Source organism: Carassius carassius, chromosome 38 (genome assembly GCF_963082965.1).
Source record: "Carassius carassius chromosome 38, fCarCar2.1, whole genome shotgun sequence".
In the NCBI taxonomy this organism is placed as follows: domain Eukaryota; kingdom Metazoa; phylum Chordata; class Actinopteri; order Cypriniformes; family Cyprinidae; genus Carassius; species Carassius carassius.
Window position 1 is genome coordinate 19,723,810 of NC_081792.1, and position 18,829 is coordinate 19,742,638.

General features: G+C 37.2%; 1 protein-coding gene across 4 annotated transcripts in view; it reads right to left on the reverse strand.

Annotated features, from left to right (window-relative positions):
- The window catches only part of LOC132119523 (kazrin-like), a 146,208-nt gene that overhangs the window by 59,741 nt on the left and 67,638 nt on the right, over nucleotides 1–18,829 (reverse strand). Inside the window, exon 3 of one of the 4 annotated variants that reach the window (XM_059529564.1) lies at nucleotides 12,657–12,852. The exons of the other annotated variants lie outside the window; for them this stretch is intronic. Within the exon in view, the coding sequence (XP_059385547.1) occupies nucleotides 12,657–12,852 (196 nt within the window). The remainder of the gene's footprint in view (nucleotides 1–12,656; nucleotides 12,853–18,829) is intronic. 4 annotated transcript variants of the gene reach the window in all.

Genomic DNA, 18,829 nt, shown 5'->3' on the forward strand with positions numbered 1-18,829 from the left:
GCAGTGTTAATCTTGACAGAGAAATTACTGATAAAATTCAGCATGAAATGGACAATTTATTATTGAAATCATGTTAGTGATCTTATTGTGAATGTCTCATGCATACATCTTTTTAAATAGTTTTTAATCATGATGCTTACTCAAAATGCCAACTTGAACCGACTTCTCTCTGGTGGGGTCTGCTAGATCTTTCTAATAATTTAGTCACTTAAACCCCGATTTGTATTCACCCCGAACCGTCATGGTATGGATGTCACTGTTCTGTTCATGCAGTCAGACGAATACAGTCAGTTGTAGGCGATCAATCCAAAAGGGGTAGCGTGTGGTAATGCACCACTATCCGTCACAACACGAAAGTGCAGAAGAACAGACAATTTACACACTAACCCAAAAAAAGAATGGTGGCCTGTCCCAAACCGCACCCTAAATCCTCATGAGTCCACACTTTCATGAAATAATGACACTTTGACTGTCGGGTAGAAGTCTGCTGCTGAGATCGCCTCAGTGTGAGCTCGGTATAAGTGCGCATCAATGGCGCACGACGGCTGCAAAGGTGGTGCTCGCGATCACCCTTCTGATAGCTACACCCTGAAAGGACACCCTAAGGTCTCGTGGACTTAATGGACACATACACATGCTAGCCATTGTAAGTCCGCAAGACCACAAGTGCACATGAAGTGTGCCATTTGGGACAAGGCCGGTGTGTCCAGATGGCACGCAAGGGCTCAAAGAACCGCCTGCTTGTTTTAAATCAGCAGTGTGAGAAAGTTTCTGGTTCTAATTTGTGAGGAATTTTTTATAAAGTCTGTAAAGAGGAGAAAACACTGTACCAGCCAGATCAAGCTCACTGTTCGCTATGCTCGAAATATAGGAAGATAAATATGAGGAGCTTTATATAAATGCATCACTGAGAGGAACTGACCATCTTAAGAAATGGTTTGATGGCAATTTATTTTCCTCTTACCTCTATATAAGGCATATTAAAGCAGTGGTTATAAGCGAAGCTGCTTTGTTTTCAGCAGTAACCAAAGAAACGCTAAATCGCTGCTGTTCCATAAGCGCCACCTGCTGTCAGAGAATAAATTAGTATTTTCATTAAGTACACCTGCTGTTTTTGTTATGTGCAGGTATCTTATGTAGCAACTGTTCATACAACATGTAGAAATACTGTCCTTTCAAAATAAAAGAAAAATACATTTAATGTTATAGCGAACTTGTATCGAACCGACAGAAATGTAACCCCAAAACCGAGGTACATATCAAACCGGGACTTCTGTGTAAGAAAAATTTAGAAAGAATATTAGTAGTTCAGTTAATTCAATCATAGTCATAGTCATATTAATTATAATCTATAACATAAGATTATTCAAATAAATACATAACATAAATGTAATATTAGGTCTTGGTTTGGTACGAAATGATGTGAATGCACCAGTGAACTTGTTATGTGCTAGTCAGAACATCTATAAAACATTTGAATATTTGGTTTAATATAGCATGTCAAGTAAAATGTTATTTTCCTAGACTAAAATTAGAGTTTAAAATAAGAATAAATGATTTGCATTAAAAGCACATGACAAAATATTGACTACATTTAAAAATAATATTATTGTCAAAAGACCAAAACTGACTCGCACTAGTCAACAACAGTTTTAACCCCTTTCTTATCTCTTGATCACTCCCATGTGCACACTTAAGCAGCTTTCCCCCTTCCCAGGCTGCAGTACCCAGTTGAAAATCTCACTCCCAGCTCTCATGATTCCCTCCAGATGTGCATCAGGGTGGGTGAGACATCTAATGTATCCACCCGAAGTGTGCACAGGAAGCACTATTTCATATTGCCAGTACAGTACATAAAGTGAAACTTAAAGTGACTAACATATGGTCTTCATAAACCTCAGGTTCCCACAAAGTGATATAACTGACTTGAAAGATGCATAATGTCTCATTTCCTGAGCCCCAGCCCTGTAACTACGGTCTACTGAGAAAATATGTGGTGTGTCACAACTATTGTTTTATGATAAGAAGGTCTATCAAGGGAGGCTGAGAGACAGACAGTGCTCAGTGGGCTGTGAAGAAAAGGAACCAGGGAAGGAGGAAAGAGAAGAGATGAGGAGACGAGAAGGGAAGAGCCTGCAGCCGGTGCGGCACTGGAGCATGAAACAGGGCCTTGCGCTCTGCCTCGCCAATCGTTCGCTCTTTAGATAAAGAATTATGCCTCTCACAAAATACCCATGGCTGAGAGATGACCAAACTGAAGAGCAAACTGAGAGACAGGTCACATCAAGGTAAAGTGAGATTTTGTGAGATGACATTTACCGCCTACTCATCCTCACTGTCCGTTTATTTAAGCGATATCTTGTCTGTGCTATATATAGAAAAAATGTGACACCATTCAGGCCAAATGAAAATCACCATTTCTTTAGCTGCACATACTTTCGTTTTCACTTTGGCCAGTGCCAGAAAGCATCCACCACAAGAGAGCAAATTTGTGGCCATTTTACTTAGATTCTGCATTTGACTAATGGACAGGCCATCTGTTGCCGAGTCCAGCGGTGATGTTGTCACCTGCTGCAGATTTGAGCAGACTCCCAAAGAAGGGTAAAGAGCCTTGAGATGATTGACAGAGCGGTCTGTATTCACAAGTGCTGCTATCAGCTCCAACATGAAAGTAAGAAAAACCACTACAGATTATCGGAACATTAACTTATTTGCACAGGGTTACCAACAGGGGACGCATTAAGTGGACATATTCACCATTTAAAGGTGACGGGTGACATTTATTGCAGGTTAATTTACAGTTATAAGTTATTTGTAGCCTGATTTCCTGCAAAGTGTAAACACTGATATGTTTAAGCATCCTGACCTTCCCTACATAGAAACATCAGCTCAACCAACGGTGCACAGCACTATCTGCATAATGGTCAATGGACAACTGCCCGGGAAACCCATTTGAAAACAATTATTATTTTTTAATAGTGTTAGATGCCACTGAAATGACGCGTTTCATCTTAAACACACTTTAAAGGCACTGTTAAAAGTTAACAGAATTAACCAGTCTTTTAGCCAATTCAGCCATATAGGCCAATTATGACAGCAAAAGCATTAATAACGTACCCTACATATCTCATTTGGTGAAGCTAATGCTGCTGAAATTATACACTTTTTAAAGGTATTCGCAAATACTTGAAACTGTGGCCCATCACTTTGACAGATAAAAATAAGTTTTAAATAAAGATAAAATTTCATTTCATCTTAATAATATACATACCCTTCATGGTAGTTAAGTTACTTACTAAGGTAACAGAGAATGTGCACAAAATAATTTCAACAGTGGCTATATTAAAACTCTGACATTTAGCATTATTTTTTTTTTTTGAATATTTTATTTTCAACTTTTCAGTTTGACATTTACCATTCCAATAGTTAATCTGTGTAAACAAATGGAATGGCATACTTCTATACAACCATCAGAGAAATTTAGACTGAATATGATGGGTAAAAATAGATCAGTTTAGAAAATTAGGTAGAAAGTTTACAGGCTTGTCCATCATCAGTGACAAATGATGATTAATTGCAACACAACCCCTGGTTTCTGGCAGTTGCTCATAAAAGGTTTATATATTCATAAAGACTGATTCTAAAATGTTGCTGCGAAATGAACCATTTTTCAGTTTTGGAGACAGCCTTCCAGAACTATGGATTGGATATTAGTGACCAACAACCAGTGACTAACAAAAAAGCTGTATGTTTAAAATGCATTGAACTGGTTAATCAAGGTTAATCAAGGTCACATCCCCAAAAGGAGTGGTTTATTCTAGACCAATTTAACCACTGAAATGGACAATTAGTGATTCCTGGAATGGTTTTGCTTCTGGGGGAAATATTTAGGGGATTTTCCTTCTCAAAATGAGCCTAACTCAGGGCTGGTAATAGAGTCTCCAGAGAAAAATGTGTGTGTGTTTTTTGGGGTTATTTGCCCATCCCCTGCGGTGAGGGCATGCCTCGAGGCTATTGTTTTGACACAGTTCACCTCACTCTGCATTGGTCACAGACAGGGCATGGTTTAGAAAGGCCACACTTACGGCTTGGAGACGAGAGGGGAAGGAAATGACGGGAGGGGTGAGAGAAATGGAGAGGGGGCTCTCTGAATGCTTTCCTCACTTTTTGGGAGCTGACAGGAAAACTGGGATATCCCATGGGGGGGATAAGGAGAAAGAGATACTCCCTCTTTTTTGAAAACAAAGCTGTAGTGTAATTCTTCTCAAGTGCACTGGATCAGCTAACCAGAGAGAACACCACGCTAGTATTACTTCCCTTCCTTTCTCATGCCGCAATACCTGCAGCGATCTCTCAGATCCAGCCCTCATTTTCAAGTAACTTGAGAGCCGAATTAAGAACTAAGGGCCGATTCGCACAGAACGCATTCGAGAGTTCAATTAAAAACTGCACTGTTTTTAATTGCTTAAATATGCACTAGAGGTACGTCTTTTGAGACATACAGTACTGCAAACTTTTTTGGTCTGTAGAAAAATATCCTTCAGAAATCAGTCTTATATTGCCGCTCAAGAAACATTATTATTTTTGTGGACACATTGTCAGGATTCTTTGATGAGTAGAATATTCAAACGAACAGCATTTATATAAAAAAAAATTATAAATAAAACAAATAAATATATATATATATATATATATATATATATATATATATATTAAATTTAAAATTAAATTAAAATTAAATTTATGCATTTAGCAGATGCTTTTATCCAAAGCGACTTACAGTGCATTCAGACGATCAATTTTTACATATATATATATATACACACAATTAATATATTTGTAGAAAATGTCTCTACTGTCACTTTTCACCGATTTAGTGTATTTTAACACCCTGTCAGGTAGAAGAACTAAAAATAGCTAATTTAAAGATTTTCTGGCCTTCAGAAGTCATGACGAACATTTCTTTCATCATTTACTCACCATCATGAACTTCCAAACCTGTATGACTGACAAAAGATATTTTGTCTTTACATAACATTTTCTAGATTTGCTCAGCTCTAAATGTCTTTTTGGGAAAAAAAACTCTTTGGGAATCATTTTTAAGAAAAAAAAAAGTAAAGTATTTACAAATGACAAATGAGAAATGTGTGGAAATTAGTGTAGAGGTGGCCTAGAACTACCTTTTTAGGAATGGTATCTCAGGTTCTTCAACTGGCACCCTGTCTGTGAAACACATATGTAACAACCAACAAACATTGCTTAACCTTTCCAACAAATCCTCAAAAATTCACCCACAGACAAAATTTTTCAGACAAAATAAAATCCCACAAAATCAACGAGGCGCAACACCTCCCAAAGGCTGATTTAAAAGCAATTTAAAACATCACCTCTGTCTGCGGGCACTTTATTAAGTTCACTCTATCGCATTTCTCTCTGCTTATCACTTTCTCAGGGTCGTGGGGTTTTAGCATCCTATCTTGCACGAGTCCCACAAGTATTGGCATAAATCACAAGGGCAATGCAAAGCCATAAGCTCCACCGCAGGCTCCTTAACACCCTGCCTACTGTCGCTGTTTCATCGAATTCCTGAATATAATTGTATATATACAACCCATCTTTCTGGTCCTCAAATCTGATTGGCTGAGAGGTCTTTCCACCCATGACGTATTCACCCAATATCACCACGGGAACCGTTTCACCATACGTATAACTCTGCATGCAGTAGTTCTCACTGCGAGTGTCATGGCAGATGCCAAAATCCACTAAAGTTGTATAAATAATACTGTTTTGTGACAGAGAATTTTTTTTTTAGGCAAGAATGTAGTTGTTTAGACTTCAAATATGTGGTTTGTTAATAAAAATAACGCCTATTTGAAAAATTGCTTTAGCGTTTTTAGAGATGTGAGCTCCAGGTCATCAGTGGCCGTTCAATGCTTATGAACCCGCCTAGAGCAGCCTTGCCTTGCTTTTATTCAAACTAATGTTTTCTGCTGAATATGAGATTGAGCTGAACAATGAATGCTGTATCAGATGCAGGTAATAAAACTCGCTCAGCCTGTCTCTTTCTCATAATACTCTACTCTGTATAATGCAGTAAGCTGGATACACTTGGAACGTTCTTTCCTTCATTACTAAAGTTCTAAAGTGATGTTTGTAGTTCTGCATACAAAATGATTTTGTAAGACACTCGGTTGCTTCTTATCTATTTACACACTTGTGCTGTCAAACTGTATCCATGTGATATTGCTCTATATCAACATGGCTGTTGGCCAACCTCATATAGAGTGATATCACATAGGTACTTTGAGATGCTTAATTGAAATCTAATAATTGTAGTATCACTGTATTAAAAGTTTACTGTATTATGTAGAGTTAGACACACACACACATAAAATATTATATAACCTTTAAAGGCTCAAACTGGAATTTCTATGTCCAATGCAATAAATAAATAAAGTGCCAGTGAATACGTCTGAATAAGACCACATTGTCAATTTGTTTGGCTTGACTCCTTAGAAGATCTTGTTTACTGCTTGTTCTGGTCTATAGACCATCAGACTTCACAGCTATAGCTGTCAATGAGGCATGCAGCTCTCTCATGCCAGAAATAATGCCAGGGGCCCATTCGCACTATTACCATCGGTCAGTCACAGAGAAATGGCCAATCGATTTGCTAGCATGTTTTGTCTTCTGCAAACACATCAACCTTAACTCAATCTCCTCCACTCTCCATCTCACTTACTCTTTTTTTTTTAAATGTCTCTTTCACTGTTTACTCTGTCTTAAAGGTTCACTATTGTTGCATTTGCGTCTGACTTAAACTGACACCTAGCTGTTTAAAGGGGTCATATGATGCAATTTCAAGTTTTTCTTTCTCTTTGGAATGTTACAAGCCGTTCGTGCTAAGATCCCTATATATTCAGATCTGTGCAGCGCATTTTACGAAAGACTGTTTCCTGAACCTGGGAAGGCTGTGCACAAAGGTTATTTCTTTAAAGTTATTTCTTTAAAGAGAGGCAATTCCAATTCCTTTGGAATTTCCTTGCAATTCCTTTGCAAGGAAAGTCTGGCTCTTCTGGCTCACAGCCTGTAAGTACATGTTTTACATTTACATAATTTGCCAATGATGATTCAAACGCAAGTTTTGAGCAGTGTAGAGAAGCGCCTGTTTGTTGTTTCTCTGATCACAAATGCAGTAATGATTTTATGTTTATGCGACGCGATATGCAACGCGATAAGTCATTACAATCAGTAATTATGTCCCCACTGGATTGAACAAATGCCTTGTTTGTAATGGGTTATATTGGTTTTGTCTCATAGCATCGGGACACAGCATTACAGTATGGTAAGGGGCGTAACATTTCCAGCACATGCTTGAGGTATTCGGCCAATCACAATGCACTGGACAGCTGGCCAATCAGCGTAACCTCGCTTTTCAGAAGGATGAGCTTTGTAAAAATCGACGCTTATCAGAAAGGAGGAGCATAGAGGAGCAACAATAATGTACAGTATGTGGAAAATAAAGTGTTTTTTGAACCTTAAGCCACATAAATACATTCCATTACACCAAAAATACACAAAATAATGTTATTTTTAGCAACGTCATATGACCCCTTTAAAAAGCCTTCGAATATAGAGAATAGAAATAGTATGGATCACTTTTCTGATTCTTTTACATCCTTTCACTACCGTCCATCATTCTTTCTCAGACGCTAGATGTGATTCTGCTCTTGTGACATAAGTTATTGAGATTGTCCTTTCAAGCATTACTCAATCTGGATGGTGACTTCTCCAATTTGCAACCTCAGACTTTCCATCAGGCAGTCAAGAATGTGCAGATGTCATTGCAGTATACTTTTTCTCATTTGACTTGTAAGTGTTCGTATCCAGGGACACAAAGACTTGTTGCTATCTTTCCCACCTTTCATTATCATACTTTTCACATTCAATCACTTGCATTTAGAGGCATAATTTGTTTGATCTCACCAAGCAAGAAAGTGAACTTTGTAGTGTGATACCTCTTTTTTATGTAGATTTGACACCTAAGCACCAACTAGATGGAATTGTGAATGCTTATGCTTTAGCAGTATTGATTTTTAGAGAACTGTTTCCATTATAAAAGATCAGCAAATATATATTGTGTGTACATTTATTTTTCCCTCTTGAGACTTCATGTGTGTCTGATTACATTACATTTAGCTGACGCTTTTATCCAAAGCGACTTACAATTGCTATATATGTCAGAGGTCGCACACCTCTAGAGCAACTAGGGGTTAAGTGTCTTGCTCAGGGACACACAGGTGTCTTACAGTGGATTCGAACCCGGGTCTCTCACACCAAAGGAATGTGTCTTATCCACTGCACCAACACACCACCATTGATTATGGTAATTTAGTCCATTCATTTATGAATCAAATCGTATGAAAATTCTATGAAAATGCAAAATTACATATCTACCCTTGAAGAAAATGTTTATAACATGCAGATGGCAATGCAGATAAGAAAAAACCTCTCCATGTCAAAACAGTGGTTGGCCGGAGTAGTTTTATAACCACTACTGTATAACCATTCAGTTTTAATAATTGTTCTAAGACCACACTTTTTTTTTTGGCTGATAAACAATACAAATATTCTTGCCTGATTACAATCAACTCGAGTGCTTGAGAATTTAAACTGGCAGTTAACATAACTGTAGTGGCTGAATGTTTTAGGAATATAAAAAACTAAAACAAAAAAAAAGTTAGAACATCAATAAGAACGCCGAGCATATGAACTCCCTGTATAAAAGGTCACACATTCTTTTCTTCTTTTTGCTCTTACTGAAGTATAAAATGAAGACTAGATTATCGTAAATGAAGTTCTCCTGAAACCAAAGACATTCTGAAGCTTTTCAGTTTTATCTAAATTGTAAGGCTATGATAATTTGTTGAAAAATAAATATTAAATAAAACAATTATAATAATTAAAAATTATACAGAAAATGCAAAAACGACATGTCTGAGGAAATGTCACATCAAAGAACATTCTTGCTCTAATGTTTTTATGGGTGATTATACATTTTTGGGTTATGTGTGCAACTACACGTTCACATATGTAATTCCTTTTAAATATCATCTGATGCTATCCGTTCTTAAGATCATTTGTTACACACAAGTCTGAATTTCAATCTCAATCTGATAAGCCTAATCACATCCTCTCTACTAAAAAAAAAAGAAGCATTGTATTGATTTAAATTTTTTCCTTGTTAGTGGTGCTTGCTAAAGTAAAAGAAAAGTATCATTATAACAAACATTCATACTGCGGGTTAGGGATTTAAACAAATTTAAGTATCACATTTTGCAGCATAACCAATTATGCAAATTATACTACAAATTGTGCTGCTTGTTGAGGAGAAGTAAGCTATTAGCTTTGTAAATAATCCAACTTTATTATCAAAACAAGTGTGTCCCGGGCGGGGGGGGGGGACACTTTATTTCAATGTGCATATCATTATGAGTGTATTCAATTTATCAGGTAAAATTTTTCCCTTAAATCAAGGATACAGTACTTAAAAATTCTGGAAAAAAAAAAAATACTACTATTATCATAATACATGCTCACATAATAATACTACACCCACAACACTTTGGTGGCAAATCTACATATTCTACAGATCAATCTAGTCTTCTCCTTCAGATCCTGTCATCACACAAACTTCTCTTGTCATCCGAAGATGGAGCAGAGCCAGAGAACAACTGGAGGATGCCACATCTCTCCATTAGGCTGTCATAGCTCATTAAACCTCTGCCCGCTTTCAAGTTTATATTCAGAGCCTGCAACACGGGGTAAACATTTTGCGTGTCTGTAACCAAGTGAAAGAAGTTATTAGTGGCAGTAAATGGTTGTGCGGCTCGTAAAAGGTCAGAATAGTGGAAAAAATACATTTTTGCAACAAAAAATAAATAAATAAAGAAAACATTGCGCAATGAAATTGAACCCATTCCAAATCCAGCCCTACACCAAACATGACTTTTCATGGCCTTAGCCCTTGGCTTGATAACAACAGAAAGATGTGAGCAGAACACAAATGAACTCGAAACCCTGATTAGAGGAATGCTGTTTTTTTAATCAGGAGGCGGGCAGCTTTGTGTAGTAAACTATGAGAGCAACTCCAATATACAGCAGGACAGAGGAATGTGTATCTGATTACATTCTGCCTTTTCAGCCTCTGGCTCTCCCATGTAAACAGTCACCTGACTGAGAGAGAGAGAGGCAAGAGGGGGGGCAAGAGAGAGGGAAAAGCATTACATCAGTGTGCTGGTAAAGAGGAATGTGGGTTCACTGCAGTGAGATGCCTTAAACTCAGGTGAAAAGAGATAGAGAGGACAGAGCTGTGCTGGTCATATGTTATGTGTCCTGCTAATGACACCTGATCAAACACAGTTCACTCTCACTCTCGTTCATCTTAATCTCGCTCTATCCATCTGAAAGCATCTCAGTCTGCAGAAGACAACCAGGGAGAGGGCCGCCAACCGCTGGGCTGCCCTGCATGTTGTAACCCCTGTAACATCATCAACCTGACAAATTATCAATACATTAGTCCACGTCCTGCACACCCAGACACTGTCCAAACTGCTTAACATGAGCTTTAGCCTGAATAAAAAACTGCCTTGGGCTATGAAATCTGTACAACAGAACCGGACAGCTCTCACCACACCTAACTTCCATTTCGGAGACAACATGAGGTGAAAGTTGAGATGGCAAGTAAAAAAAGATGAGTCACAATGCACAATGATATATGAGCATGTAGGGTAGTTTTGGTAACACTTTACAATAGGGTTTAATCAGTTAATGCAATTGATAACATTAACATTAAACAACAGTTATTAAACATGACATACTTTTGCTCATTATAAATTCAGTTTTCATGAAAAGGTTGAAAGAATGCATTGAAATGATGCATTTAATTGATCAAAACTGACAGTAAAGTAATTTAAAATGTTAAAGGAGATTTTGATTTCAAATAAATGCTGTTCCCCTAAGCTTCCTATTTGTTTCCACAAAAATATTAAGCAGCACAACTGTTGTCAACAGTTTCTTGAGCACCAAAGTACTGTAGAATGATTATTGATGGATCATGTGACTGGAGTGATGACTGCTGAAACGCTTTGCTATCACAGCGATATATTACATTTTAAAATACATTTGAATAGTTACTTTTAATTGTAATAATATTTCAGAATATTACTTTTTTAATGTATTCTTGATCAAATGCAGCCTTGGTGAGCATAAGAGATTTCTTTCAAAAGCATTTTTAAATTGATTATGTATATGTATTTTGTATATGTATAAGTTTGACATGTTAAAAATTTACTAAAACTAAGATGAATAATATCACAGTCTCTTTAAGGCAACTCATTTCATTCAGTGGCCATCTTTGAAACGCCTCACGAGCATCTCTTTGAATGTGGAAACAACAAATTATCTGAAACTATTCACTATGCTTAAGATTACATTTTATATTTAAAATCACCAATTAAATCTGACAATAATGTCTCATAAATGTTGTTTCTTTTGCTCAAATGTCATACACTTAGACCAGCTAGTGCTCATGCGTACGTCTCCAGAATGCTGACTGTTTCTATAGCTACCAGGACTTCTAATGGCAGCTGCAGTGACTTATACCGATTATCGATTGGCTCTTTTATTCAGAAGGCGGGTCTTTCTTCGTTGACCATTGCATTTTTTTCCATTAAAAACTACAGTATATGAGTGATGCATCTTGGGTAATCTATAGTCTCTGATAAAATACTGGGTAACACTTTATTTTAAGGTGCCCTTGTTACACATGTTAAATGTACGTAATATTATAATAACAATTAATTATGCATTATTACATGCGATAAAATAATTTGAGATTATTTTCAAAAATTATGAGATTATTGAGAAAAGTGTTTCAGTATTTAATTTTTGGGGTAAACTGCTCCTTCGACATGGCAATATTTTGGAAAATTGCAGTAATCACCAGATTGAAGGTGATTTTTCTGTGGCACCAAAATTGCAAACAATAATAGTGTTAAACACTATCCTGTCTGCCATTGGTCGACAAACAGACAATATCACCTCATGCCATTGGTTAGGTCAATATTGCGTTGTTGGGCTTGTCAAGATGCTCACAAAAGCCACTTTTTGGATACAACATTCTACAAAAAAGTCTGTCTTAATAGTCATCTAAAAGCTAGAAGATAGGATAAAAAGGTGTATTAACATCACAAAAAAGTTAAAACTTTACCTTTAACTAAGTTTCAGTATCAGAACTGAACCACATGTTTGATGTTATTCCCTGTGAATCAGTCAGAGAGCGAAGTTATGAAGACAACCAATCCCGATGTCAGCTTTCATTTTTCTTCTCTCTCTCTGGCCTCTCTCTGCCTGATATGTCACAGCTGCATTGGAAAGCCGTCCCACTGGCTACCCAGGAAACGGGACATGGCAGTGAAGAACAGGATCAGCTGCCCCTGTCCTCCCCTCTTTACTTTCTTCTCTCAACAAAAGCTTATTCCCACCCACAAACACCCTTAAAAATTAACTATATACTATTCTCCGGTCTCCACAGTAACAAGTTGAACTGTAGCACACAGACCAAACACTGAAGCAAAACTTGACACACATCTTACCGTGGAGGTGGTGATGGTGGTTCTGCTGGTTGTTCTCCAGGCCAACAGGGTTACAAGCCCCCAGCTCGGCCAGTCTGTGGCTGGTAGCAGAGAGCTCAGAGCGCAGGTTGGTCACCTCCTGGCTAGCCGACTGGATGGCCCCGTCGATCCGCTGAGCCAGCTGCTTGTTGTCCTCCATCATTTTCAGGATTTTGCCCTGAGAAGCAAATCCACACAGAGTTGCATGGTGTCAAGGGCTCTGTCAGGGGGTAGAACAAGCTGCGGGTCCCCAGTCCCCCTTTATCCCTCCTGGGCTGCCACAGTTTAGACCATACATACGAAACACATGCTGGAGAAGAGGAAAAAAATCCCAAGTCTGACTCCCTTCCTTTTTATCCCAGCAGAAAAGACCTAATCACTACCTGTCCTCTCTTAGTGTTTGAAAGACAGCTGAGCATGTGCTAGAATAAGAGAGAGAGAGAGAGAGAGAGAGAGAGAGCGTGTGAAAGAACGTAACGGACAAACGAAACAGCAGGTAGAGGAGTGAGAGAGAGTTCCCGCTGAAAAGCCGCGCTCCCAGCAGCTGCTTCCAGAGAGAACACAGTGCATTCAGAGATGACATGCTCTCTTTTAAACGGAACATACCATGTGTGCCAGATTTCTGGGGGAGAGAGGGAGGGAGGGAGCTAAAGTCTGATGTTTCTGAAACTCTGAACTGCAGGCTTTGCCTTGGAGAGCTTCCCCGATCTGAGCAGTTTGTAATAAGAAAGTAACTGCACTTATATGGCAGAGGTGGAAAATAAATAAGAGTTTTTAGCACTTCCTTGATCCCTTGACAAACACTTGTCAGGTTGGATACATCTATTTACTCTGATGAGTACGCTCCTACCCCTTTCCCTTTCTTTTCATTACATATTCATTCTTTTGTCCCTGGGAAACGCTCCCCCACTCATGAGGCGGCGATGGGGGTGGGTCGACTCAACTCAGAGGGAGAGGAACCAGGCAGACCTCTGCGCTGGACACGAGGGACAACTATTAGTCCGGCCCCCTGCACGCAGGAAGTGAAGAGAATTACACTGAAAGCAATCAATCTCCTCGCAGGGTCAAAAGTTTGGGGCTGATTTTCAAAAGCCCTCTGGTCTTCAGAAGCAGACCCAAAATGGTTTATCCTTTCCCAGAAGTCTTACGCAACAGATTGAACAGTCTTATGTCCTTTAGGCATGGGAATCAAAGAAGCTCCGATGCTTTTCAGTGAGATGCTGGTATATTACTTTTTGATGAACCTTGAGGTCATCCATAACCTTAAATGCCCCATCATCTATGCCAAATATTTAGCCTTTTGAAAGAGAAGTGGGGGAATCATTAGATCTGTTGATCATTTTATTAATTTATGCATTTGGGAGATTATCCAGTTACATTATATTAGTTCTAGGGGTGACCACGAATAGTCGAAGATTTGATGCTTCGATTCGAGGAGCCTGATTCGACTACCAATCTCACAGTCGAATATTCATGGGCTGTTATGATTATGCCATTCTGACTATATGTGAGAGCTCAAATGTCTGATTTCACATAGAACCTGCAGATTTATTTGATCAGGTAGGGTTCAAGTGATTTCAAAACATTTCAGCTGGTTTATATATATTGTTGATATGTTATTTAACTGATATAAAATGCGTTTGGTTGAGTCAAGCGCTTCATTGTAGTACTATGGTGATTATCTCCTTAGCACGCAGTGCGAGCAGGACAAACAGCAGAATATTAATAACTATGACTGGGACTGTCAAACAAATACCATTATAACGAGAACACCATTATAATAAACGCTGTTAATTTTTAGAGTTTGACTGCTGTGTTTTTGCACATTGTTGCATGAAGAACGTGTCCACAAAATGAGTTTATTCAGAGCCGTGCAGTCTTTTAATCAAACCATAAAACATTATTTACCCCATTTGTATCTGCGAGGCGTTCGTTACACATTTTCCCTGTGTGTTAACATCAGTAATTATGGCTGTCAATTGTCTGACTTGACTCAATGTATTTTGCCCTGCCCCCCAACATATGATTCGACTAGTCGAATATTAGCAAGATTAGAAAATTCCGATTCGACCTTAGAAAATCCTTAGAAAATCAATTAATGCATTAACTGGGGCAAAACTATAAAATAAGAAAAAAGAAAAAGAAAAAAAAAGAAAAGAAATGCTTTTATTAAGTGAATTATATTCCATTTAAGGTCTACATTATATCAATTCATGTATGAACTGGAGTAAAATAATAATAATAATAATAAAAAAATAAAAAATGTAAATAAACTATTTAGCATTTAACAGTTGCTTTCATCTAATGTGAAATATCTACACTGCATTCAAGATCTTCATCCTATCCGTTCATGTTTTACAAGGAATAATAATAATAAAATGTAAAAATAATTTATGAATGCATTGCATTCAAGATTTTTATTGATTCATACATTACCTGGGGAAAAGGTAACAAAACAAAACAAAAAAATAGAAAAATACCATAATTTAAGTTCAATAAAATGCCAGCCTTTGATTAGCAATGGCAAGGACAATTCATTATGTAAACCAATTGTGTTGATATGACCTCATCAATCTATATCATGGGTTTTTAATTTTAATCCAAAAAGAGCCAGTCTAGACAAATACCTTTATCAGCTTTTAGAGGGTACCATAATTAAGGAACATCAAAGACCAATCTAAGACCAAATGCATGTGCAGAGATAAATGCACATTTGAAGTGAATTGGATTGACTGCCAATCATCTAGTTTGAATCAAGGGTGGCAGAACATTGTTCCAGCTGAGTTTAACCCCTCCTCAACACCAGCTCTTATTGGAGTGCCTTTTACCTTCCCCAATTATAACACTGGCTGAAAATAAGCAAAATCAAACAATTCCTAGAGCAAATTGATGAGGTGTGAGTGAGAGAAGCAAATGTGAACCATCAAACCAAAAACAGAGAGCACCTATCATTTCACAGCTCTGACTGAGAAACATCCTCATTAGTATTCACAGGAAGCGATGCCAGAAATGAATGGGGCACAACAGAGGAATCCACACTAAAAACAAGCATAAAATTTGAAATTTTATGACAACAAATTAAGTGTTTACTGTCTCAGGATTTTCATTTGCATCCATCTCACTCATGATTGAGAGATGGCTCAAATGTAACGCTATAAAAACAGCGAATGTCGCAAAAAGTTTTTTAGTAGGTTCCAAACGGATTGATTTCCATCAGAAATGAGCTGGAAAGAGCGCCACATCTGCTGTGCTAACACCATTCATGTTGAGATGCAGCTGAAAAAGGCAGTGAGGCAGAGCTTTGTTTTCAAATCCACTATAGTCACTCAAAAGAAAAGAGAGAGAAAGTTAGAAAGAGAATGAGAAGGAGTGGTTGAGAGAGAAAGAAAAAGAAACACGTTAGGGAAAATCTAGTCCAGTGCGTTTCATATTCTGTGGCTTTTCCATTCCGCAGAAAACAGTGAAAAGATCTCAGTCGTATTAAAAGGCTCCTCCATTGACTGGAACATACCAGGCCACACAAAGGACCAAGAGTGAACAATGCTGAATGTCAGTGAGAAAAGACAAAGGGCAGGAACTGGACAGCTAACAGTTGTTCCATGGCTTATACAACAAGGCTTTATCCCAGGCTTTGCTGTTGTCACCTGCCTTTTGCCAAGAATATGCACAGGCCGCTTGCCAAACAGAGTCAGCTCTGCAGTCAAGGGTGCTTTCATGCTGCCTTAAATTCTTTAAGAAAAAGCTCAGAACTGCCCATGCTAAGAGGTTTGATTCGCAAACATGCCACACACTTTTGCATCAGGTTTTTTTTATGATGGCTATCATTTGCGACCCTGCACCACGGAACCAGTCTTGAGTCACTAGAGTATATTTTTAGCAATAGCCAAAAAAACTAAAAATTATTGATATTTCTTTTTTGCCAAAAATCATTAGGATATAGACTAAAGATCAAGTTCCGTAAAGATATTTTGTAAATTTCCTACCGAAAATATATCAAAACTTAATTTTTGATTAGTATGTATGTATAATATGCATAGCTAAGAACTTCATTTGGGCAACTTGAAAAGTGATTTTCTCAGTATTTTGATTTTGTTTCACCCTCAGATTCCAGATTTTCAAATAGTTGTATCGTGGCCAAATATTGTCCGATCCTAACAAACCATACATCAATGGAAAGCTTATTTATTCAGCATTCAGATGATGTATAAATGTAAATTTTACAAAAACAAGGTTTTGTGGTCCAGGGTCAAATTTATGATGGTTATCATTATATGATGGTAATCCAGTCGCTGGAAAGTACTATCTCTGATTATGAGTAAACATTAAGATATTCAGAACTTACTTGCTAACAAAAAGTAACATGACATTATTACAGCTCTGATTGGCATGAACACACAATTATTAACCTTTCATTATCAACTATATTAAGGTGTGATATGGAGAAAAATATGTACATAATATATAATGTTTTAAGGTTTGGTGCAAGGAAGATTTTTTATATATATAAATGAATCAAGAATGCATTAAGTTGAGCAAAAGTGGCATTAAAAAAATTCTGCTTTAAATAAATACTCTTTTGAATTTTCTATTCACTAAAGAATTCTGGAAAATCTTACCATTTCCACAAAATTATTTGACAGCACAACTGTTTTCAAAATTGATGATAAGAAGAAGTGTTCCTTGAGCATCAAATCAGCATCTTTGCCATCACAGGAATAAATTATATTGTAAAATGCATTAAAATAAAAATCATTTGTTTCAAATTTTGTAATAATATTTCACTGTAGTACTGTTTTTACTATATTTTGATCAAATAATGCAGCCTTGATGAGCATAAAAGGTAAAAAAAACAAAACAAAAAAAAAAACCCTTCCTGGCCCCAAAATTTTGAACACTAGTGTATGTGTGTATGTATATATGTATCAATACAATTGTGACTTTAAATGTTGGAGAAGTTCAATGAACTGTAGGCTACATATATATATATATATATATATATATATATATATATATATATACAGTACAGACCAAAAGTTTGGAAACATTACTATTTTTAATGTTTTTGAAAGAAGTTTCTTCTGCTCATCAAGCCCAATGTGTTTGTTAAAACATGATGATTTGCTCAAATAATGTGTTAACATTAGCAGCCCTAAAACCTGAAAACATTTTTTTTTTAATTACAACTGAAAAACCCTAAACTATTACAGAAAGCTAAGTTGAAAGGACAGACTAACCTAACTAATTAAAAAACGATAATAGCCTGGCATCAGGTGATTTATTTATTGCTGGCACATCCACTGACAGGACCCAGGCACTTTCCTCTTGAGGGGTGTCTGCTTCTCTATCGAAAAACTTTCCAAATAGTTTTTATACTTTGGTTTATTTGGTTGCAGCTGTAAATAGCTTCTGATTAAGCAAATGCACTTAAAACAAGCTATTGATAAACGGCCACAACAAGAGGCTGGTCTGGTTAATTGAATATCGATTCATGCCAGGTAAACTATTTGCTGTTTTGCTCTCAAAGAGAACAAGAGAGTTTGGTGAGCACAGCTAACTTTTTATAAGGCTCTTATCAGGGTGCTGTGTGAAAATCCTTCAACTGCCAACTCTCTTTCCTCACATGTGTCAATGTGTGTGTGAGGGGGCATGAGAGGACTGAGTGCAGAGAGATCACGGGCATGTGTGAGGTCAAGGGCTCTTCCCACAGACTTTTGACAACACTGAATGTGTGTACTATCTGTGTGTACTATCAGGGTGTCTAAAACCACAGGAAAGAGCAATATCATTTCCTGAGTAGAACTTGAGCTTGTTGATGAAGAACAGGCTGAGCTCATGTACTTTCCTCACTCTTTCCTAAAGGGTGGGTATCCAGATTATTTGTTTTTGGAAGATGAATGAACAAAGACCATTTAAGAACTGATACATACTGATAGGTAGTTGACATAGAAGATATTTTGTTGCTGTTATTTTTTTCCCCACCATTGTTTAACATCCTCATCTAAATTTAAATGGTTCTGAAGTGTAACAATTTTTAAAAGGAGAAAGAAATATATATATATATATATACATAAGTCTTTTATGCTCACCAAGGCTTCATTTGATCAAAAATACAGTAAAAACAATAATATTACATTTACATTTACATTTATTCATTT